General features: G+C 48.4%; 1 protein-coding gene across 1 annotated transcript in view; it reads left to right on the top strand.

The window, feature by feature from the left end:
- The window catches only part of phactr3b (phosphatase and actin regulator 3b), a gene marked incomplete at both ends in the record, with an annotated part of 153,400 nt that extends 133,246 nt beyond the window's left edge, over positions 1–20,154 (top strand). Inside the window, one exon of the mRNA XM_084172964.1 lies at positions 20,142–20,154. Within this exon, the coding sequence (XP_084029090.1) occupies positions 20,142–20,154 (13 nt within the window). The remainder of the gene's footprint in view (positions 1–20,141) is intronic.
- Between the last annotated feature and the right edge of the window lie 1,060 nt (positions 20,155–21,214).

Here is a 21,214-nt window from a genome sequence, read left to right as displayed (position 1 = left end):
TGGTTGGAGGGGTCTTTAATAAGATGGTTGGTTGGAGGGGTCTTTAATAAGGTGGTTGGTTGGAGGGGTCTTTAATAAGGTAGTTGGTTGGAGGGGTCTTTAATAAGGTGGTTGGTTTGAGAGGTCTTTAATAAGGTGGTTGGTTGGAGGGGTCTTTAATAAGGTGGTTGGTTTGAGAGGTCTTTAATAAGGTGGTTGGTTTGAGAGGTCTTTAATAAGGTGGTTGGTTGGAGGGGTCTTTAATAAGGTGGTTGGTTGGAGGGGTCTTTAATAAGGTGGTTGGTTGGAGGGGTGTTTAATAAGGTGGTTGGTTTGAGGGGTCTTTAATAAGGTGGTTGATTGGAGGGGTCTTTAATAAGGTGGTTGGTTGGAGGGGTCTTTAATAAGGTGGTTGGTTGGAGGGGTCTTTAATAAGGTGGTTGGTTGTAGTGTCTTTAATAAGGTGGTTGGTTGTAATGTCTTTAATAAGGTGGTTGGTTGTAATGTCTTTAATAATGTGGTTGGTTGGAGGGGTCTTTAATAAGGTGGTTGGTTGTAGTGTCTTTAATAAGGTGGTTGGTTGTAATGTCTTTAATAAGGTGGTTGGTTGGAGGGGTCTTTAATAAGGTGGTTGGTTGGAGGGGTCTTTAATAAGGTGGTTGGTTGGAGAGGTCTTTAATAAGGTGGTTGGTTTGAGAGGTCTTTAATAAGGTGGTTGGTTGGAGGGGTCTTTAATAAGGTGGTTGGTTGGAGGGGTCTTTAATAAGGTGGTTGGTTGGAGGGGTCTTTAATAAGGTGGTTGGTTGGAGGGGTCTTTAATAAGGTGGTTTGTTGGAGGGGTCTTTAATAAGGTGGTTGGTTGGAGGGGTCTTTAATAAGGTGGTTGGTTGGAGGGGTCTTTAATAAGGTGGTTGGTTGGAGGGGTCTTTAATAAGGTGGTTGGTTGGAGGGGTCTTTAATAAGGTGGTTGGTTGGAGGGGTCTTTAATAAGGTGATTGGTTGGAGGGGTCTTTAATAAGGTGGTTGGTTGGAGGGGTCTTTAATAAGGTGGTTGGTTGGAGGGGTCTTTAATAAGGTGGTTGGTTTGAGAGGTCTTTAATAAGGTGGTTGGTTGGAGGGGTCTTTAATAAGATGGTTGGTTGGAGGGGTCTTTAATAAGGTGGTTGGTTGGAGGGGTCTTTAATAAGGTAGTTGGTTGGAGGGGTCTTTAATAAGGTGGTTGGTTTGAGAGGTCTTTAATAAGGTGGTTGGTTGGAGGGGTCTTTAATAAGGTGGTTGGTCTGAGAGGTCTTTAATAAGGTGGTTGGTTTGAGAGGTCTTTAATAAGGTGGTTGGTTGGAGGGGTCTTTAATAAGGTGGTTGGTTGGAGGGGTCTTTAATAAGGTGGTTGGTTGGAGGGGTGTTTAATAAGGTGGTTGGTTGGAGGGGTCTTTAATAAGGTGATTGGTTTGAGAGGTCTTTAATAAGGTGGTTGGTTGGAGAGGTCCTTAATAAGGTGGTTGGTTGGAGGGGTCTTTAATAAGGTGGTTGGTTGGAGGGGTCTTTAATAAGGTGGTTGGTTGGAGGGGTCTTTAATAAGGTGGTTGGTTGGAGGGGTCTTTAATAAGGTGGTTGGTTGGAGGGGTCTTTAATAAGGTGGTTGGTTGGAGGGGTCTTTAATAAGGTGGATGGTTGGAGGGGTCTTTAATAAGGTGGTTGGTTGGAGGGGTCTTTAATACGGTGGTTGGTTGGAGGGGTCTTTAATAAGGTGGTTGGTTTGAGAGGTCTTTAATAAGGTGGTTGGTTGGAGAGGTCTTTAAAAGGGTGGTTGGTTGGAGGGGTCTTTAATAAGGTGGTTGGTTGGAGGGGTCTTTAATAAGGTGGTTGGTTGGAGGGGTCTTTAATAAGGTGGTTGGTTGGAGGGGTCTTTAATAAGGTGGTTGGTTGGAGAGGTCTTTAATAAGGTGGTTGGTTGGAGAGGTCTTTAATAAGGTGGTTGGTTGGAGGGGTCTTTAATAAGGTGGTTGGTTGGAGGGGTCTTTAATAAGGTGGTTGGTTGGAGGGGTCTTTAATAAGGTGGTTGGTTGGAGAGGTCTTTAATAAGGTTGTTGGTTGGAGGGGTCTTTAATAAGGTGGTTGGTTGGAGGGGTCTTTAATAAGGTGGTTGGTTGGAGGGGTCTTTAATAAGGTGGTTGGTTGGAGGGGTCTTTAATAAGGTGGTTGGTTGGAGGGGTCTTTAATAAGGTGGTTGGTTGGAGAGGTCTTTAATAAGGTGGTTGGTTGGAGGGGTCTTTAATAAGGTGGTTGGTTGGAGGGGTCTTTAATAAGGTGGTTGGTTGGAGGGGTCTTTAATAAGGTGGTTGGTTTGAGGGGTCTTTAATAAGGTGGTTGGTTTGAGGGGTCTTTAATAAGGTGGTTGGTTGGAGGGGTGTTTAATAAGGTGGTTGGTTGGAGGGGTCTTTAATAAGGTGGTTGGTTGGAGGGGTCTTTAATAAGGTGGTTGGTTGGAGGGGTCTTTAATAAGGTGGTATGTTGGAGTGGTCTTTAATAAGGTGGTTGGTTGGAGGGGTCTTTAATAAGGTGGTTGGTTGGAGGGGTCTTTAATAAGGTGGTTGGTTGGAGGGGTCTTTAATAAGGTGGTTGGTTGGAGGGGTCTTTAATAAGGTGGTTGGTTGGAGGGGTCTTTAATAAGGTGGTTGGTTTGAGACGTCTTTAATAAGGTGGTTGGTTGGAGAGGTCTTTAATAAGGTGGTTGGTTTGAGAGGTCTTTAATAAGGTGGTTGGTTGGATAGGTCTTTAATAAGGTGGTTGGTTGGAGGGGTCTTTAATAAGGTTGTTGGTTTGTGTCCCTTATTACAGTCTCAGTGCAGTTTACTCTCAAACCCAGTGCTTGAATTGGGCCGGAACACACCGGTACAGAGTACCTCAGATTTTCTACTGTCTATGATCAAATAAAGGCCTAGTTCCGGTACCTAAATATAAACAGTACCAGTACTGGAACCTATTTCATTCCATGGTTTGTTATTCATTATGTTTCAACAGAATGTCAGACCAATCACCTGTGTACTGCACAGCAGCTTCCTGTTTACCAACACTCACCCAGACCCCTCACTGCTCACAGTAATGACCTGTCCAGCTAGGGCTGGACCAGAGAGGTGAGTGGGATGGAGGGAAGTCCTGTGTCCGATAGCTTCCTGTTTACCAACACTCACCCAGACCCCTCACTGCTCACAGTAATGACCTGTCCAGCTAGGGCTGGACCAGAGAGGTGAGTGGGATGGAGGGAAGTCGTGTGTCCGATAGCTTCCTGTTTACCAACACTCACCCAGACCCCTCACTGCTCACAGTAATGACCTGTCCAGCTAGGCCTGGACCAGAGAGGTGAGTGGGATGGAGGGAAGTCGTGTGTCCGATAGCTTCCTGTTTACCAACACTCACCCAGACCCCTCACTGCTCACAGTAATGACCTGTCCAGCTAGGCCTGGACCAGAGAGGTGAGTGGGATGGAGGGAAGTCGTGTGTCCGATAGCTTCCTGTTTACCAACACTCACCCAGACCCCTCACTGCTCACAGTAATGACCACCTCACCAGCTATATATGGAGCAGCTTGGACCGGGGAGGGGAGTTGGAAGGAGGGAAGGGCTCTCTTACGTGTCCAACACAAACCAAGAACCCTCATTGCTTACAGTGATGACAGTTAAATATGACTGGGAGTTGAGTGGGAGGGAGGGAAGGGAGGGAAAAACAGATGGAATCAATCAAATGTATTTATTTATAAAGGCCTTTTTACATCAGCACAAAGTCTTGATACAGAAACCCAGCCTAAAACCCCACAGATTTTGTTTTATTGTTTTATTTATTCATAAACACAATAAAATACACATTATTATACACAACAATACACAAAAAGCAAAACATAATCATAAAAACAGACACATTCTTCAGTAAAAAGGTCCCCTAACAACCATCTGAAATGCCCTAGAGGCAACAGCTCCTCCAATTTTAAAGTGATTTGTGGATCATTCCACACGCAAGACGCAAGGAAACCAAAGGCTGGTCTACTGTACGTAACTCTCTAGACACCGTCTCCAGAGTTAACCGACCCTGGGAACACTAAAGGAGTCTCCAGAGTTAACCAACCCTGGGAACACTAAAGGAGTCTCTAGAGTTAACCGACCCTGGGAACACTAAAGGAGTCTCCAGAGTTAACCGACCCTGGGAACACTAAAGGAGTCTCCAGAGTTAACCGACCCTGGGAACACTAAAGGAGTCTCCAGAGTTAACCAACCCTGGGAACACTAAAGGAGTCTCTAGAGTTAACCAACCCTGTGAACACTAAAGGAGTCTCCAGAGTTAACCAACCCTGGGAACACTAAAGGAGTCTCCAGAGTTAACCAACCCTGGGAACACTAAAGGAGTCTCCAGAGTTAACCAACCCTGGGAACACTAAAGGAGTCTCCAGAGTTAACCAACCCTGGGAACACTAAAGGAGTCTCCAGAGTTAACCAACCCTGGGAACACTAAAGGAGTCTCTAGAGTTAACCAACCCTGGGAACACTAAAGGAGTCTCCAGAGTTAACCAACCCTGTGAACACTAAAGGAGTCTCCAGAGTTAACCAACCCTGGGAACACTAAAGGAGTCTCCAGAGTTAACCAACCGTGGGAACACTAAAGGAGTCTCCAGAGTTATCCGACCCTGGGAACACTAAAGGAGTCTCCAGAGTTAACCAACCCTGTGAACACTAAAGGAGTCTCCAGAGTTAACCAACCCTGGGAACACTAAAGGAGTCTCCAGAGTTAACCAACCCTGGGAACACTAAAGGAGTCTCTAGAGTTAACCGACCCTGGGAACACTAAAGGAGTCTCCAGAGTTAACCAACCCTGGGAACACTAAAGGAGTCTCCAGAGTTAACCAACCCTGGGAACACTAAAGGAGTCTCCAGAGTTTTCCGACCCTGGGAACACTAAAGGAGTCTCTAGAGTTAACCAACCCTGGGAACACTAAAGGAGTCTCCAGAGTTAACCAACCCTGTGAACACTAAAGGAGTCTCCAGAGTTAACCAACCCTGGGAACACTAAAGGAGTCTCCAGAGTTAACCAACCCTGGGAACACTAAAGGAGTCTCCAGAGTTAACCAACCCTGGGAACACTAAAGGAGTCTCCAGAGTTAACCAACCGTGGGAACACTAAAAGAGTCTCCAGAGTTATCCGACCCTGGGAACACTAAAGGAGTCTCCAGAGTTAACCAACCCTGTGAACACTAAAGGAGTCTCCAGAGTTAACCAACCCTGGGAACACTAAAGGAGTCTCCAGAGTTAACCAACCCTGGGAACACTAAAGGAGTCTCCAGAGTTAACCAACCCTGGGAACACTAAAGGAGTCTCCAGAGTTAACCAACCCTGGGAACACTAAAGGAGTCTCCAGAGTTAACCAACCCTGGGAACACTAAAGGAGTCTCCAGAGTTAACCAACCCTGGGAACACTAAAGGAGTCTCTAGAGTTAACCAACCCTGGGAACACTAAAGGAGTCTCCAGAGTTTTCCGACCCTGGGAACACTAAAGGAGTCTCTAGAGTTAACCAACCCTGGGAACACTAAAGGAGTCTCCAGAGTTTTCCGACCCTGGGAACACTAAAGGAGTCTCTAGAGTTAACCAACCCTGGGAACACTAAAGGAGTCTCTAGAGTTAACCGACCCTGGGAACACTAAAGGAGTCTCCAGAGTTAACCAACCATGTGAACACCAAAGGAGTCTCCAGAGTTAACCAACCCTGGGAACACTAAAGGAGTCTCCAGAGTTAACCAACCCTGTGAACACTAAAGGAGTCTCCAGAGTTAACCAACCCTGGGAACACTAAAGGAGTCTCTAGAGTTAACCAACCCTGGGAACACTAAAGGAGTCTCCAGAGTTAACCAACCCTGGGAGCACTAAAGGAGTCTCCAGAGTTAACCAACCCTGGGAACACTAAAGGAGTCTCCAGAGTTAACCAACCCTGGGAACACTAAAGGAGTCTCTAGAGTTAACCAACCCTGGGAACACTAAAGGAGTCTCCAGAGTTAACCAACCGTGGGAACACTAAAGGAGTCTCCAGAGTTATCCGACCCTGGGAACACTAAAGGAGTCTCCAGAGTTAACCAACCCTGTGAACACTAAAGGAGTCTCCAGAGTTAACCAACCCTGGGAACACTAAAGGAGTCTCCAGAGTTAACCAACCCTGGGAACACTAAAGGAGTCTCTAGAGTTAACCGACCCTGGGAACACTAAAGGAGTCTCCAGAGTTAACCAACCCTGGGAACACTAAAGGAGTCTCCAGAGTTAACCAACCCTGGGAACACTAAAGGAGTCTCCAGAGTTTTCCGACCCTGGGAACACTAAAGGAATTTCTAGAGTTAACCAACCCTGGGAACACTAAAGGAGTCTCCAGAGTTAACCAACCCTGTGAACACTAAAGGAGTCTCCAGAGTTAACCAACCCTGGGAACACTAAAGGAGTCTCCAGAGTTAACCAACCCTGGGAACACTAAAGGAGTCTCCAGAGTTAACCAACCCTGGGAACACTAAAGGAGTCTCCAGAGTTAACCAACCGTGGGAACACTAAAAGAGTCTCCAGAGTTATCCGACCCTGGGAACACTAAAGGAGTCTCCAGAGTTAACCAACCCTGTGAACACTAAAGGAGTCTCCAGAGTTAACCAACCCTGGGAACACTAAAGGAGTCTCCAGAGTTAACCAACCCTGGGAACACTAAAGGAGTCTCCAGAGTTAACCAACCCTGGGAACACTAAAGGAGTCTCCAGAGTTAACCAACCCTGGGAACACTAAAGGAGTCTCCAGAGTTAACCAACCCTGGGAACACTAAAGGAGTCTCCAGAGTTAACCAACCCTGGGAACACTAAAGGAGTCTCTAGAGTTAACCAACCCTGGGAACACTAAAGGAGTCTCCAGAGTTTTCCGACCCTGGGAACACTAAAGGAGTCTCTAGAGTTAACCAACCCTGGGAACACTAAAGGAGTCTCCAGAGTTTTCCGACCCTGGGAACACTAAAGGAGTCTCTAGAGTTAACCAACCCTGGGAACACTAAAGGAGTCTCTAGAGTTAACCGACCCTGGGAACACTAAAGGAGTCTCCAGAGTTAACCAACCATGTGAACACCAAAGGAGTCTCCAGAGTTAACCAACCCTGGGAACACTAAAGGAGTCTCCAGAGTTAACCAACCCTGTGAACACTAAAGGAGTCTCCAGAGTTAACCAACCCTGGGAACACTAAAGGAGTCTCTAGAGTTAACCAACCCTGGGAACACTAAAGGAGTCTCCAGAGTTAACCAACCCTGGGAACACTAAAGGAGTCTCCAGAGTTAACCAACCCTGGGAACACTAAAGGAGTCTCCAGAGTTAACCAACCCTGGGAACACTAAAGGAGTCTCTAGAGTTAACCAACCCTGGGAACACTAAAGGAGTCTCCAGAGTTAACCAACCCTGTGAACACTAAAGGAGTCTCCAGAGTTATCCGACCCTGGGAACACTAAAGGAGTCTCCAGAGTTAACCAACCCTGTGAACACTAAAGGAGTCTCCAGAGTTAACCAACCCTGGGAACACTAAAGGAGTCTCCAGAGTTAACCAACCCTGGGAACACTAAAGGAGTCTCTAGAGTTAACCGACCCTGGGAACACTAAAGGAGTCTCCAGATTTAACCAACCCTGGGAACACTAAAGGAGTCTCCAGAGTTAACCAACCCTGGGAACACTAAAGGAGTCTCCAGAGTTTTCCGACCCTGGGAACACTAAAGGAGTCTCTAGAGTTAACCAACCCTGGGAACACTAAAGGAGTCTCCAGAGTTAACCAACCCTGTGAACACTAAAGGAGTCTCCAGAGTTAACCAACCCTGGGAACACTAAAGGAGTCTCCAGAGTTAACCAACCCTGGGAACACTAAAGGAGTCTCCAGAGTTAACCAACCCTGGGAACACTAAAGGAGTCTCCAGAGTTAACCAACCGTGGGAACACTAAAAGAGTCTCCAGAGTTATCCGACCCTGGGAACACTAAAGGAGTCTCCAGAGTTAACCAACCCTGTGAACACTAAAGGAGTCTCCAGAGTTAACCAACCCTGGGAACACTAAAGGAGTCTCCAGAGTTAACCAACCCTGGGAACACTAAAGGAGTCTCTAGAGTTAACCAACCCTGGGAACACTAAAGGAGTCTCCAGAGTTAACCAACCCTGGGAACACTAAAGGAGTCTCCAGAGTTAACCAACCCTGGGAACACTAAAGGAGTCTCCAGAGTTAACAGACCCTAGAAACTCTAAAGGAGTGAGAGAGACTAGAGAGAGACAAGATCTGTTTATGTAAATAAAGCCCATTTTTAAATCTTAGCTTCTTAACAAGCTAATTCGTATGCTTTTTAAACATTAAATCATTGTCAATCTAAATATCAAGGTATTTGTATGCAGTGACTCATTCGATTATAGAACCATCTGATGAGTGAAGATGTAATCCATCTGAGACAATCTGACCAGAACTTGAAAACAACATGCATTTAGTTTTGACCGTATTAAGTACCAGTTTTAAATCATTAAGGGCTTCCTGCACAACTGCAAAATGGGACTGTAGCCTTGTCACAGCCAGGTCAGCAGTCGGGGCAATTGCGTACATAATAGTATCATCTGCATATACAGTGCCCTCCACTATTATTGGCACCCCTGTTTAAGATGTGGTCGAGGACTTCCAAAAATTCTCCTTTTTTTTTTAAACAACATAGAACCCTAATGCAAAAAAAGAGAAAAATCTTACCTTTTATTTAAGTACATTACTTTGGTGGTAAAAAAAAAAAATCACACATTTAGAAAAAAATAAACTTGAAATCATGTGTCGCACAATTATTGGCACCCCTAACAATTCAGCTGAAAATTTTAATTGATTTTTTAAAAAATATATATTTTTCTGTAGTTGCTAAAGTTGGTCAGGGTATCTAGGAACTTTTAATTAGTAATTCATGACTTCCTGTTTCCCTGGGGTATAAATATGACGTGACACAGAGGCCTAATTCTCTTACCCATTTGTCAACATGGCAAAGACAAGAGAACACACCATTCAAGTAAGGCAGATTTGTGTCGACCTTCATAAGTCAGGCAATGGCTACAAGAAAATAGCCACTCGCCTTAACTTGCCCGTATCTACAGTCAGAGGAATCATTAAGAAGTTTAAAACAACTGGAACAGTGACAAACAAGGCTGGAAGAGATCCCAAGTTTATCTTGCCACAACGCACAGTGAGGAGGATGGTAAGAGAAGTAAAAAAAAGTCCTAAGCTCACTGTCACAGAATTGCATCAAAGAGTGGCATCTTGGGGTCACAAAGTCTCCAAAACAACCATCAGACGCTCTCTACATGCCAACAAGCTGTTTGGGAGGCATGCAAGGAAAAAGCCTTTTCTCACTAACACTCACAAACGTAAACGTCTGGAGTTTGCTAAGCGGCACTGGGACTTCAACTGGGATCGTGTGCTTTGGTCAGATGAGACTAAGATTGAGCTTTTTGGCAACAAACACTCTAAGTGGGTCTGGCGTAAAACAAAAGATGAGTATGCCGAAAAGCACCTCATGCCCACCGTGAAGTATGGTGGAGGATCTGTGATGCTGTGGGCCTGTTTCTCTTCCAAAGGCCCTGGGAACCTTGTTAGGGTGCATGGCATTATGAACGCTTTGAACTACCAGGACATTTTAAATAAAAACCTGATGGCCTCTGCCAGAAAGCTGAAGATGGGTCGTCATTGGGTCTTTCAGCAGGATAATGATCCAAAACATGTGGCAAAATCTACACAAAAATGGTTCAGCAGTCACAAACTCAAGGTCCTCCCATGGCCATCTCAGTCCCCAGACCTCAACCCAATCGAAAACCTGTGGGGTGAGCTAAAGAGGAGAGTGCATAAGAGAGGACCCAGGACACTGGATGATCTAGAAAGATTGTGCAAAGAAGAATGGTCAAAGATCCCTCTCTCTGTGTTCTCCAATCTTGTGAAATGTTATAGGAGGAGATTAAGTGCTGTCTTGTTGGCAAAAGGGGGTTGTACAAAGTATTAACATCAGGGGTGCCAATAATTGTGGGACACATGATTTCAAGTTTTTCTTTTTCTAGATGTGTGATTTTTTTTTTTTACACCAAAGTAATGTACTTAAATAAAAGGTTGGATTTTTCTCTTTTTTTGCATTTGGGTTCTATGTTGTTTTAAAAAAAAGGAGCATTTTTGGAAGTCCTCGACCACATCTTAAACAGGGGTGCCAATAATTGTAGAGGGCACTGTAGATGACATTTTAACAGATTGACCAATAGCATTTATAAAAAATAGTGAAAAGACCAGGTCCTAGAATCACCCCCTGCGGAACATCTTTATGTACTGCAAGAAATTCAGACTTAACCCCATCAATCACGATGGCCTGAGTTCTGTCACTAAGATTATCATGAAACCATGAACAGGCGTCAGAGATCAGGTCTATTGATGACAACTTATTAAATAAAATAACATGATCAACAGAATCAAAAGCTTTTGACAGTTCTATAAACAACGCAGCACATTTCATTCTAGCTCCCCGGCACATAGACTATTACAGCATAGATACTGGAGAGGAGACTGCAACGGAGGGGGAGAGGTGGGCGACACTGTGGCATCGTCCAAAGTTACCCCCGCATAGGTCCCGAGACATGTTGGACAAAACCCAATGATGGCGTCTATAGACTTCTCCATGTGAACACTGAAGTCACCAAAAAATGTAATATGCCATGACTACAAGGTCCGATAGGAATTCAGGGAACTCAGTGAGGAACTCTGTATACGGCCCAGGAGGCCTGTAAACAGTAGCTATAAAAAGTGATTGAGTAGGCTGCATAGATTTCATGACTAGAACCTTAAAAGACAAAAACAGTATTTTTGGGACTGTGCAGGGGGGATTAACACTACTACCGGTGCTTACTGACCATGGTATGGTTCCCCATATTGATCACAGATAATAATAATTAATGAGCAGCAGTAAAAATAACAATAGCGAGGCTATATACAGGGGGTACCGGTACCGAGTCAATGTGCAGGGGCACCGGTTAGTCAAGGTAATTGAGGTAATATGTACATGTGGGTAGAGGTAAAGTGACTATGCATTGATAATAAACAGAGAGTAGCAGCAGCATAAAAGAGGGGTGTGTGTGTGGGGGGGGGGGGGGGGGGCAATGCAAATAGTCTGGGTAGCCATTTGATTAGATGTTCAGGAGTTTTATGGCTTGGGGGTAGAAGCTGTTAAGAAGCCTTTTGGACCTAGACTTGGCACTCCGGTACCGCTTGCCGTGTGGTAGCAGAGAGAACAGTCTATGACTAGGGTGGCTGGAGTCTTTGACAATTTTGAGGCCTTCCTCTGACACCGCCTGGTATAGAGGTCCTGAATGGCAGGAAGCTTGGCCCCAGTGATGTACTGGGCCGTACACACTACCCTCTGTAATGCCTTACGGTCGGAGGCCAAGCAGTTGCCATACCAGGTGGTGATGCAACCAGTCAGGATGCTCTCGATGGTGCAGCTGTAGAACCTTTTGAGGATCTGAGGAACCATGCCAAATCTTTAGGGGGAATAGGTTTTGTCGTGCCCTCTTCACGACTGTCTTGGTGTGCTTGGACCATGTTAGTTTGTTGGAGCTTGAAGCTCTCAACCTGCTCCACTACAGCCCCGTCGATGAGAATGGGGGCGTGCTTGGTCCTCTTCTTTTTCCTGTAATCCACAATCATCTCCTTTGTCTTGATCACGTTCAGGGAGAGGTTGTTGTCCTGGCACCACACGGCCAGGTCACTGACCTCCTCCGTACAGGCTGTCTCGTCGTTGTCGGTGATCAGGCCTACCACTGTTCTGTCATTGGCAAACTTAATGATGGTGTTGGAGTCGTGCCTGGCAATGCAGTCATGAGTGAACAGGGAGTACAGGAGGGGACTGAGCACGCACCCCTGAGGGGCCCCAGTGTTGAGGATCAGCGTGGCGGACGTGTTGTTACCTACCCTTACCACCTGGGGGTGGCCCGTCAGGAAGTCCAGGATCCAGTTGCAGAGGGAGGTGTTTAATCCCAGGGTCCTTATCTTAGTGATGAGCTTTGAGGGCACTATGGTGTTGAACGCTGAGCTGTAGTCAATGAATAGCATTCTCACATAGGTGTTCCTTTTGTCCAGATGGGAAAGGGCAGTGTGAGAGCAATAGCGATTGCATCATCTGTGGATTTGTTGGGGCGGTATGCAAATTGGAATGTGTCTAGGGTTTCTGGGATAATGGTGTTGATGTGAGCCATGACCAGCCTTTCAAAGCACTTCATGGCAACAGATGTGAGTGCTACGGGTCGGTAGTGATTTAGGCAGGTTACCTTAGTGTTCTTGGGCACAGGGACTATGGTGGTCTGCTTGAAATATGTTGGTATTACAGACTCAGACAGGGAGAGTGTCACACCCTGGTTCTGGGACTCCATATGTTGAGCCAGGGTGTGTTCATTCTATGTGGTTTATTTCTATGTTGGGGGTTCTAGTTTGTTGATTTCTATGTTTTGCCTGAGTGACTCCCAATCAGAGGCAACGAGTGTCAGCTGTTGGCTGGTTGTCTCTGATTGGGAGCCATATTTAAACTGTATGTTTTCCCTTTGTGTTTGTGGGTTTTTGTTCCGTGTTCGGTCATTGATACCGTTGGACGTCACGAGTCGTTTCTTGTTTTGTATTGTGTTTAAACTTTAACTAATTAAAGTATGTTTGTTCATCACGCTGCGCCTTGGTCTGTTCCATATGACGATCGTGACAGAAAAACCCACCATGCAACGACCAAGCAGCGTGTCCAGGGGCAGCTCTTGGGCTGGACATGGGAGGAAGCGCCGGGAGAAGAGACGGTGGAGGCGCGCCGTAGAGAGGAGCAACGGCGTGATCAGGGTCGTCGTCGGGCGGTCGAGAGGCAACCCCAGAATTTTTTTAGGGGGGGGCACACGGCATGGACGACGGGGCTGACGGAGGCAAAAAAGGGGCGGATTCTGGAGGCCACCAGGTTACGGATACACCGCCCTGTACGTCCTGTGCGGATGCCTCACACAGAGTGTGTGAGGGTAGGCATTCAGCCAGGACGGGTTGTGGCCGCTCTTCACTCCAGGTCTCCTATCCGTCTCCACAGCCCGGTTCGGCCTGTCCCTGCTCCACGCACCAAGCCTACGGTGTGCGTCGCCAGCCCAGTCCGGCCTGTCCCTGCTCCACGAACCAAGCCTACGGTGTGCGTCGCCAGCCCAGTCCGGCCTGTCCCTGCTCCACGCACCAAGCCTACGGTGTGCGTCGCCAGCCCAGTCCGGCCTGTCCCTGCTCCATGCACCAAGCCTACGGTGTGCGTCGCCAGCCCAGTCCGGCCTGTCCCTGCTCCACGCACCAAGCCTACGGTGTGCGTCGCCAGCCCAGTCCGGCCTGTCCCTGCTCCACGCACCAAGCCTACGGTGTGCGTTGCCAGCCCAGTCCGGCCTGTCCCTGCTCCACGCACCAAGCCTACGGTGTGCGTCGCCAGCCCAGTCCGGCCTGTCCCTGCTCTACGCACCAAGCCTACGGTGTGCGTCGCCAGCCCAGTCCGGCCTGTCCCTGCTCCACGCACCAAGCCTACGGTGTGCGTCGCCAGCCCAGTCCGGCCTGTCCCTGCTCCACGCACCAAGCCTACGGTGTGCGTTGCCAGCCCAGTCCGGCCTGTCCCTGCTCCACGCACCAAGCCTACGGTGTGCGTCGCCAGCCCAGTCCGGCCTGTCCCTGCTCCACGCACCAAGCCTACGGTGTGCGTTGCCAGCCCAGTCCGGCCTGTCCCTGCTCCACGCACCAAGCCTACGGTGTGCGTCGCCAGCCCAGTCCGGCCTGTCCCTGCTCTACGCACCAAGCCTACGGTGTGCGTCGCCAGCCCAGTCCGGCCTGTCCCTGCTCCACGCACCAAGTATACGGTGCGCGTCGCCAGCCTGGCCCGGCCTGTTCCTGCCACTCGCACCAAGTATACGGTGCGCGTCGCCAGCCCGGCCCGGCCTGTTCCTGCCACTCGCACCAAGTATACGGTGCGCGTCGCCAGCCCGGCCCGGCCTGTTCCTGCCACTCGCACCAAGTATACGGTGCGCGTCGCCAGCCCGGCCCGGCCTGTTCCTGCCACTCGCACCAAGTCTACGTTGCGCGTCGCCAGCCCGGCCCGGCCTGTTCCTGCCACTCGCACTAAGCCAGGGGTGCGAGTCGTCAGCCTGGTAAGGCCCGTTCCTCCTCCACGCACCAAGCCAGGGGTGCGCGTCGTCAGCCTGGTAAGGCCCGTTCCTCCTCCACGCACCAAGCCAGGGGTGCGCGTGGTCAGTCCAGCACAACCCGTGCCTGGGCCACCGGTGCCTGGGAAGGTACCGGTCAACTGCTCCACTATGGAGCTGAAGCTAACCGCTCCTGCTAAGTCAAGTTCAGCTCCAGCCAGCGGGGCCAGACTGGACCAGGGGCGCTATGGGGGGTTGATTGGAGGGTGGTGGTCAAGGCCGGAGCCAGAACCGCCGCCGAGGAGGTATGCCCACCCAGCCCTCCCCTGTTTTGCTCTTTTTGAGGCGCGGTCGCAGTCCGCGCCTTTAGGGGGGGGGGTACTGTCACACCCTGGTTCTGGGACTCCATATGTTGAGCCAGGGTGTGTTCATTCTATGTGGTTTATTTCTATGTTGGGGGTTCTAGTTTGTTGATTTCTATGTTTTGCCTGAGTGACTCCCAATCAGAGGCAACGAGTGTCAGCTGTTGGCTGGTTGTCTCTGATTGGGAGCCATATTTAAACTGTATGTTTTCCCTTTGTGTTTGTGGGTTTTTGTTCCGTGTTCGGTCATTGATACCGTTGGACGTCACGAGTCGTTTCTTGTTTTGTATTGTGTTTAAACTTTAACTAATTAAAGTATGTTTGTTCATCACGCTGCGCCTTGGTCTGTTCCATATGACGATCGTGACAGAAAAACCCACCATGCAACGACCAAGCAGCGTGTCCAGGGGCAGCTCTTGGGCTGGACATGGGAGGAAGCGCCGGGAGAAGAGACGGTGGAGGCGCGCCGTAGAGAGGAGCAACGGCGTGATCAGGGTCGTCGTCGGGCGGTCGAGAGGCAACCCCAGAAATTTTTTAGGGGGGGGCACACGGCATGGACGACGGGGCTGACGGAGGCAAAAAAGGGGCGGATTCTGGAGGCCACCAGGTTACGGATACACCGCCCTGTACGTCCTGTGCGGATGCCTCACACAGAGTGTGTGAGGGTAGGCATTCAGCCAGGACGGGTTGTGGCCGCTCTTCACTCCAGGTCTCCTATCCGTCTCCACAGCCCGGTTCGGCCTGTCCCTGCTCCACGCACCAAGCCTACGGTGTGCGTCGCCAGCCCAGTCCGGCCTGTCCCTGCTCCACGCACCAAGCCTACGGTGTGCGTCGCCAGCCCAGTCCGGCCTGTCCCTGCTCCACGCACCAAGCCTACGGTGTGCGTCGCCAGCCCAGTCCGGCCTGTCCCTGCTCCACGCACCAAGCCTACGGTGTGCGTCGCCAGCCCAGTCCGGCCTGTCCCTGCTCCACGCACCAAGCCTACGGTGTGCGTCGCCAGCCCAGTCCGGCCTGTCCCTGCTCTACGCACCAAGCCTACGGTGTGCGTCGCCAGCCCAGTCCGGCCTGTCCCTGCTCCACGCACCAAGCCTACGGTGTGCGTCGCCAGCCCAGTCCGGCCTGTCCCTGCTCCACGCACCAAGCCTACGGTGTGCGTTGCCAGCCCAGTCCGGCCTGTCCCTGCTCCACGCACCAAGCCTACGGTGTGCGTCGCCAGCCCAGTCCGGCCTGTCCCTGCTCTACGCACCAAGCCTACGGTGTGCGTCGCCAGCCCAGTCCGGCCTGTCCCTGCTCCACGCACCAAGTATACGGTGCGCGTCGCCAGCCTGGCCCGGCCTGTTCCTGCCACTCGCACCAAGTATACGGTGCGCGTCGCCAGCCCGGCCCGGCCTGTTCCTGCCACTCGCACCAAGTATACGGTGCGCGTCGCCAGCCCGGCCCGGCCTGTTCCTGCCACTCGCACCAAGTATACGGTGCGCGTCGCCAGCCCGGCCCGGCCTGTTCCTGCCACTCGCACCAAGTCTACGTTGCGCGTCGCCAGCCCGGCCCGGCCTGTTCCTGCCACTCGCACTAAGCCAGGGGTGCGAGTCGTCAGCCTGGTAAGGCCCGTTCCTCCTCCACGCACCAAGCCAGGTGTGCGCGTCGTCAGCCTGGTAAGGCCCGTTCCTCCTCCACGCACCAAGCCAGGGGTGCGCGTGGTCAGTCCAGCACAACCCGTTCCTGGGCCACCGGTGCCTGGGAAGGTACCGGTCAACTGCTCCACTATGGAGCTGAAGCTAACCGCTCCTGCTAAGTCAAGTTCAGCTCCAGCCAGCGGGGCCAGACTGGACCAGGGGCGCTATGGGGGGTTGATTGGAGGGTGGTGGTCAAGGCCGGAGCCAGAACCGCCGCCGAGGAGGTATGCCCACCCAGCCCTCCCCTGTTTTGCTCTTTTTGAGGCGCGGTCGCAGTCCGCGCCTTTAGGGGGGGGGTACTGTCACACCCTGGTTCTGGGACTCCATATGTTGAGCCAGGGTGTGTTCATTCTATGTGGTTTATTTCTATGTTGGGGGTTCTAGTTTGTTGATTTCTATGTTTTGCCTGAGTGACTCCCAATCAGAGGCAACGAGTGTCAGCTGTTGGCTGGTTGTCTCTGATTGGGAGCCATATTTAAACTGTATGTTTTCCCTTTGTGTTTGTGGGTTTTTGTTCCGTGTTCGGTCACTGATACCGTTGGACGTCACGAGTCGTTTCTTGTTTTGTATTGTGTTTAAACTTTAACTAATTAAAGTATGTTTGTTCATCACGCTGCGCCTTGGTCTGTTCCATATGACGATCGTGACAGAGAGGTTGAAAATGTCAGTGAAGACACTTGCCAGTTGGTCAGCATATGCTCGGAGTACACGTCCTGGTAATATGTTTGGCCCTGTGGCCTTGTGAATGTTGACCTGTTTAAAGGTCTTACTCACATTGGCTACGGAGAGCATGATCACATAGTCATCCGGAACAGCTGGTGCTCTCATGCATGTTTCAGTGTTACTTGCTTCGAAGCGAGTATTGAAGTAATTTAGCTTGTCTGGTTGGCTAGTGTAACTGGGCAGCTCGCGGCTATGCTTCCCTTTGTAGTCTGTAATAGTTTGCAAGCCCTGCTACATCCGACGAGCGTCGGAGCATGTGTAGTACGATTCGATCTTAGTCCTTTATTGACGCTTTGCCTGATTGATGGTTCGTCGGTGGGCATAGCGGGATTTCTTATCAGCTTCCGGGTTAGAGTCCCGCTCCTTGAAAGCCGCAGCTCTACCCTTTAGCTCAGTGCTGATGTTGCCTGTAATCCATGGCTTCTGTTTGGGGTATGTACGTACAGTCACTGTGGGGATGATGTCATCGATGCACTTATTGATGAAGCCATTGATTGATGTGGTGTACTCCTCAATGCCATCGGAAGAATCCCGGAACATATTCCAGTCTGTGCTAGCAAAACAGTCCTGTAGCTTAGCATCTGCTACATCTGATCACTTTTTTATTGACCGAGTCACTGGTGCTTCCTGCTTTAGTTTTTGCTTGTAAGCAGGAATCAGGAGGATAGAGTTATGGTCAGATTTGTCAAATGGAGGGCGAGGGAGAGCTTTGTACGTGTATCTGTGTGTGGAGTAAAGGTGGTCTAGAGTTTTTTTTCCCTCTGGTTGCACATTTAACATGCTGGTAGAAATGAGGTAAAATGGATTTAAGTTTCACTGCATTAAAGTCCCCAGCCACTAGGAGCGCCGCCTCTGGATGAGCGTTTTCCTGTTTGCTTACGGCTGTATACAGCTCATTGAGTGCGGTCTTAGTGCCAGCATCGGTTTGTGGTGGTAAATAGACAGCTACGAAGAATATAGATGAAAACTCTCTTGGTAAATAGTGTGGTCTACAGCTTATCATGAGATACTCTACCTCAGGCGAGCAAAACCTTAGATAGGCGAGACTTCCTTAGATATCGTGCACCAGCTGTTGTTTACAAATATACATAGACCGCCACCCCTTGTCTTACCGGAGGATGCTGTTCTATCCTGCCGGTGCAGTGTTTAACCCGCCAGCTGTATGTTATTTATGTCATCGTTCAGCCACGACTCTGTGAAACATATGATATTACAGTTTTTAATGTCCTGTTGGTAAGATATACTTGCTTGTAGTTCGTCCACTTTATAATCAAGCGATTGTACGTTGGCCAATAGTACTGATGGCAAAGGCAGATTAGCCACTCGTCGCCGACTCCTTACCAAGCACCCCGATCTCCTTCCGCGATATCTCCTTTTCTTTCTACTGTGAATGACGGGGATGAGGGCCCTGTTGGGTGTCTTGAGCAAATCCCTCTCTTCTGACTCATTAAAGAAAAATTATTTGTCCAGTTCAAGGTAAGTAATCACTGTTCTGATGTCCAAAAGCTATTTTCGGTCAATAGAGACGGAAGCAGCAACATTATGTACAAAATAAGTTACAAACAATGCGAAAAAAAAACACAAAAAATAGCACGGTTGGTTAAGAGTCCATAAAACGGCAGCCATGATCATAAGGCGATAGTTCTCCTGCATATTATGAATACAGTGACTGCACTGAGAAGGCATAATATTTAGGGCTGATCCCATTTAGTCGACTGGTCGCAAAACACCAGTCTCAACGTCAACAGTGAAGAGGCGACGCCAGGATACAGACCTTCTACACAGAGTTGCAAAGAAAAAGCCATATCTCAGACTGCCCATCTTAATCTTTTATTTTTATTGGCCAGTCTGAGATATGGCTTTTTCTTTGCAACTCTGCCTAGAAGGTCAGCATCCCGGAGTCGCCTCTTCACTGTTGACGTTGAGACTGGTGTTTTGCGGGTACTATTTAATGAAGCTGCCAGTTGAGGACCTGTGAGGCGTCTGTTTCTAAAACTAGACACTCTAATGTATTTGTCCGCTTGCTCAGTTGTGCACCGGGGCCTCCCACTCATCTTTCTATTCTGGTTAGAGTCAGTTTGCGCTGTTCTGTGAAGGGAGTAGTACACAGCGTTGTACGAGATCTTCAGTTTCTTGGCAATTTCTCGCATGGAATAGCCTTCATTTCTCAGAACAAGAATAGACTGACGAGTTTCAGAAGAAAGTTATTTGTTTCTGGCCATTTTGAGCCTGTAATCGAACCCACAATTGCTGATGCTCCAGATTCTCAACTAGTCTCAAAAAGGCAAGTTTTATTGCTTCTTTAATCAGCACAACAGTTTTCAGCTGTGCTAACATAATTGCAAAAGGGTTTTCAAATGATCAATTGGTCTTTTAAAATGATAAACTTGGATTGGCAAACACAACATGCCATTGGAACACAGGACTGATGGTTGCTGATAATGGGCCTATGTAGATATTTCATTAAAAATCAGCCGTTTCCAGCTACAATAGCCATTTACAACATTAACAATGTCTACACTGTATTTCTGATCAATTTCATGTTATTTTAATGGACCAAAAAATTGCCAATGTGACGCCAAACTTTTGAATGGTAGTATATATATATATATATATATATATATATATATATATATATATATATATATACAGTGAGGGAAAATAGTATTTGATCCCCTGCTGATTTTGTACGTTTGCCCACTGACAAAGACATGATCAGTCTATAATTTTAATGGTAGGTTTATTTGAACAGTGAGAGACAAAATAACAAGATCATTGCAACTCCACAAGGTGAGATCTTGAATGGAGCCCCAGGCCGAGGGAGATTGACAGTTCTTTTGTGTTTCTTCCATTTGCGAATAATCGCACCAACTGTTGTCACCTTCTCACCAAGCTGCTTGGTGATGGTCTTGTAGCCCATTCCAGCCTTGTAGGTCTACAATCTTGTCCCTGACATCCTTGGAGAGCTCTTTGGTCTTGGCCATGGTGGAGAGTTTGGAATCTGTGTCACGGTTTCGGCCGAGGCTGCCTCTCTTCCTTGCTCGGGCAGGCTTCGGCGTTCGTCGTCTCCGGAATACTAGCTGCCACCGTTGTATGTTTCTATGTTCGTTTGGTTTTGTCTGGATTATGCACACCTGTTGTCGTTTAGCGTCATTAGTGTCCTATAAGTTCTCGTTGTGTTTGTCAGGTGTTGTGTGTGATTGTTTTCGCTGTCGTGTTGGTGCGCTACTATTTTCAGTGCGCTATTGTAGCTTGCCTCCTTTGTGTAGGAGAGTATTGTTCGCACATGTTTAGTGCGCCCTTTTGTTTACGCCTGTGTGCGCAGTTTCTCGCCTCCGGGCTGTTGGATCGTGTTTTGAGTGTGCATTACTAAAGTATTTTGGACTTATCTTCTGCGTCCTGCGCCTGATTCCCACACCACACCCACCTACAGCACCCGCTGACAATCTGATTGATTGATTGCTTCTGTGGACAGGTTTCTTTTATACAGGTAACAAACTGAGATTAGGAGCACTCCCTTTAAGAGTGTGCTCCTAATCTCAGCTCGTTACCTGTATAAAAGACACCTGGGAGCCAGAAATCTTTCTGATTGAGAGGGGGTCAAATACTTATTTCCCTCATTGAAATGCAAATCAATTTATAACATTTTTTACATGCGTTTTTCTGGACTTTTTTGTTGTTATTCTGTCTCTCACTGTTCAAATAAACCTACCATTAAAATTATAGACCGATCATTTCTTTGTCAGTGGGCAAATGTACAAAATCAACAGGGGATCAAATACTTTTCCCCCTCACTGTATGTGCATAACAAAGTTTGTAATTTTCCCACCATAAACGAAAGCCAGCAGCAGCGGGAGGAGGAGGATCAGGAACAGGTTGTTTTCTTCTGGTTAGTCTATATTGATCTCTGGCTCCCTCTTGAGTCATTTGTGTGTAGGGCTGTGGTGGTCATGACATTTTGTAAGCCGGTGATTATCAAGCAAATCACTGCCGGTCTCACGGTAATTGACCGTTAATGAACATAAAGACCTTTAGCATCTCCTGGCTTCCACGCATAGTCTACAAGCCACCGATGCTGACCTTTGGAACATCTACATTTTAAAACTCTAATAAATCCATGTAATATAGCCTACACCATCACAATAAATCCATTATTTATTTTAGACAGGTCTAAAGAAACAAGGGAGGGTGCACATGCAGATATTCTGTGTTGAGCGGTTAACAAAGAAACATGTCCAAATGCTTAATTTAGAGTTATTA

The sequence above is a fragment of the Coregonus lavaretus genome (genome assembly GCF_964263955.1).
Source record: "Coregonus lavaretus genome assembly, chromosome: 12".
NCBI classification, from domain to species: domain Eukaryota; kingdom Metazoa; phylum Chordata; class Actinopteri; order Salmoniformes; family Salmonidae; genus Coregonus; species Coregonus lavaretus.
This window is presented reverse-complemented; position numbering and strand designations above follow the sequence as displayed.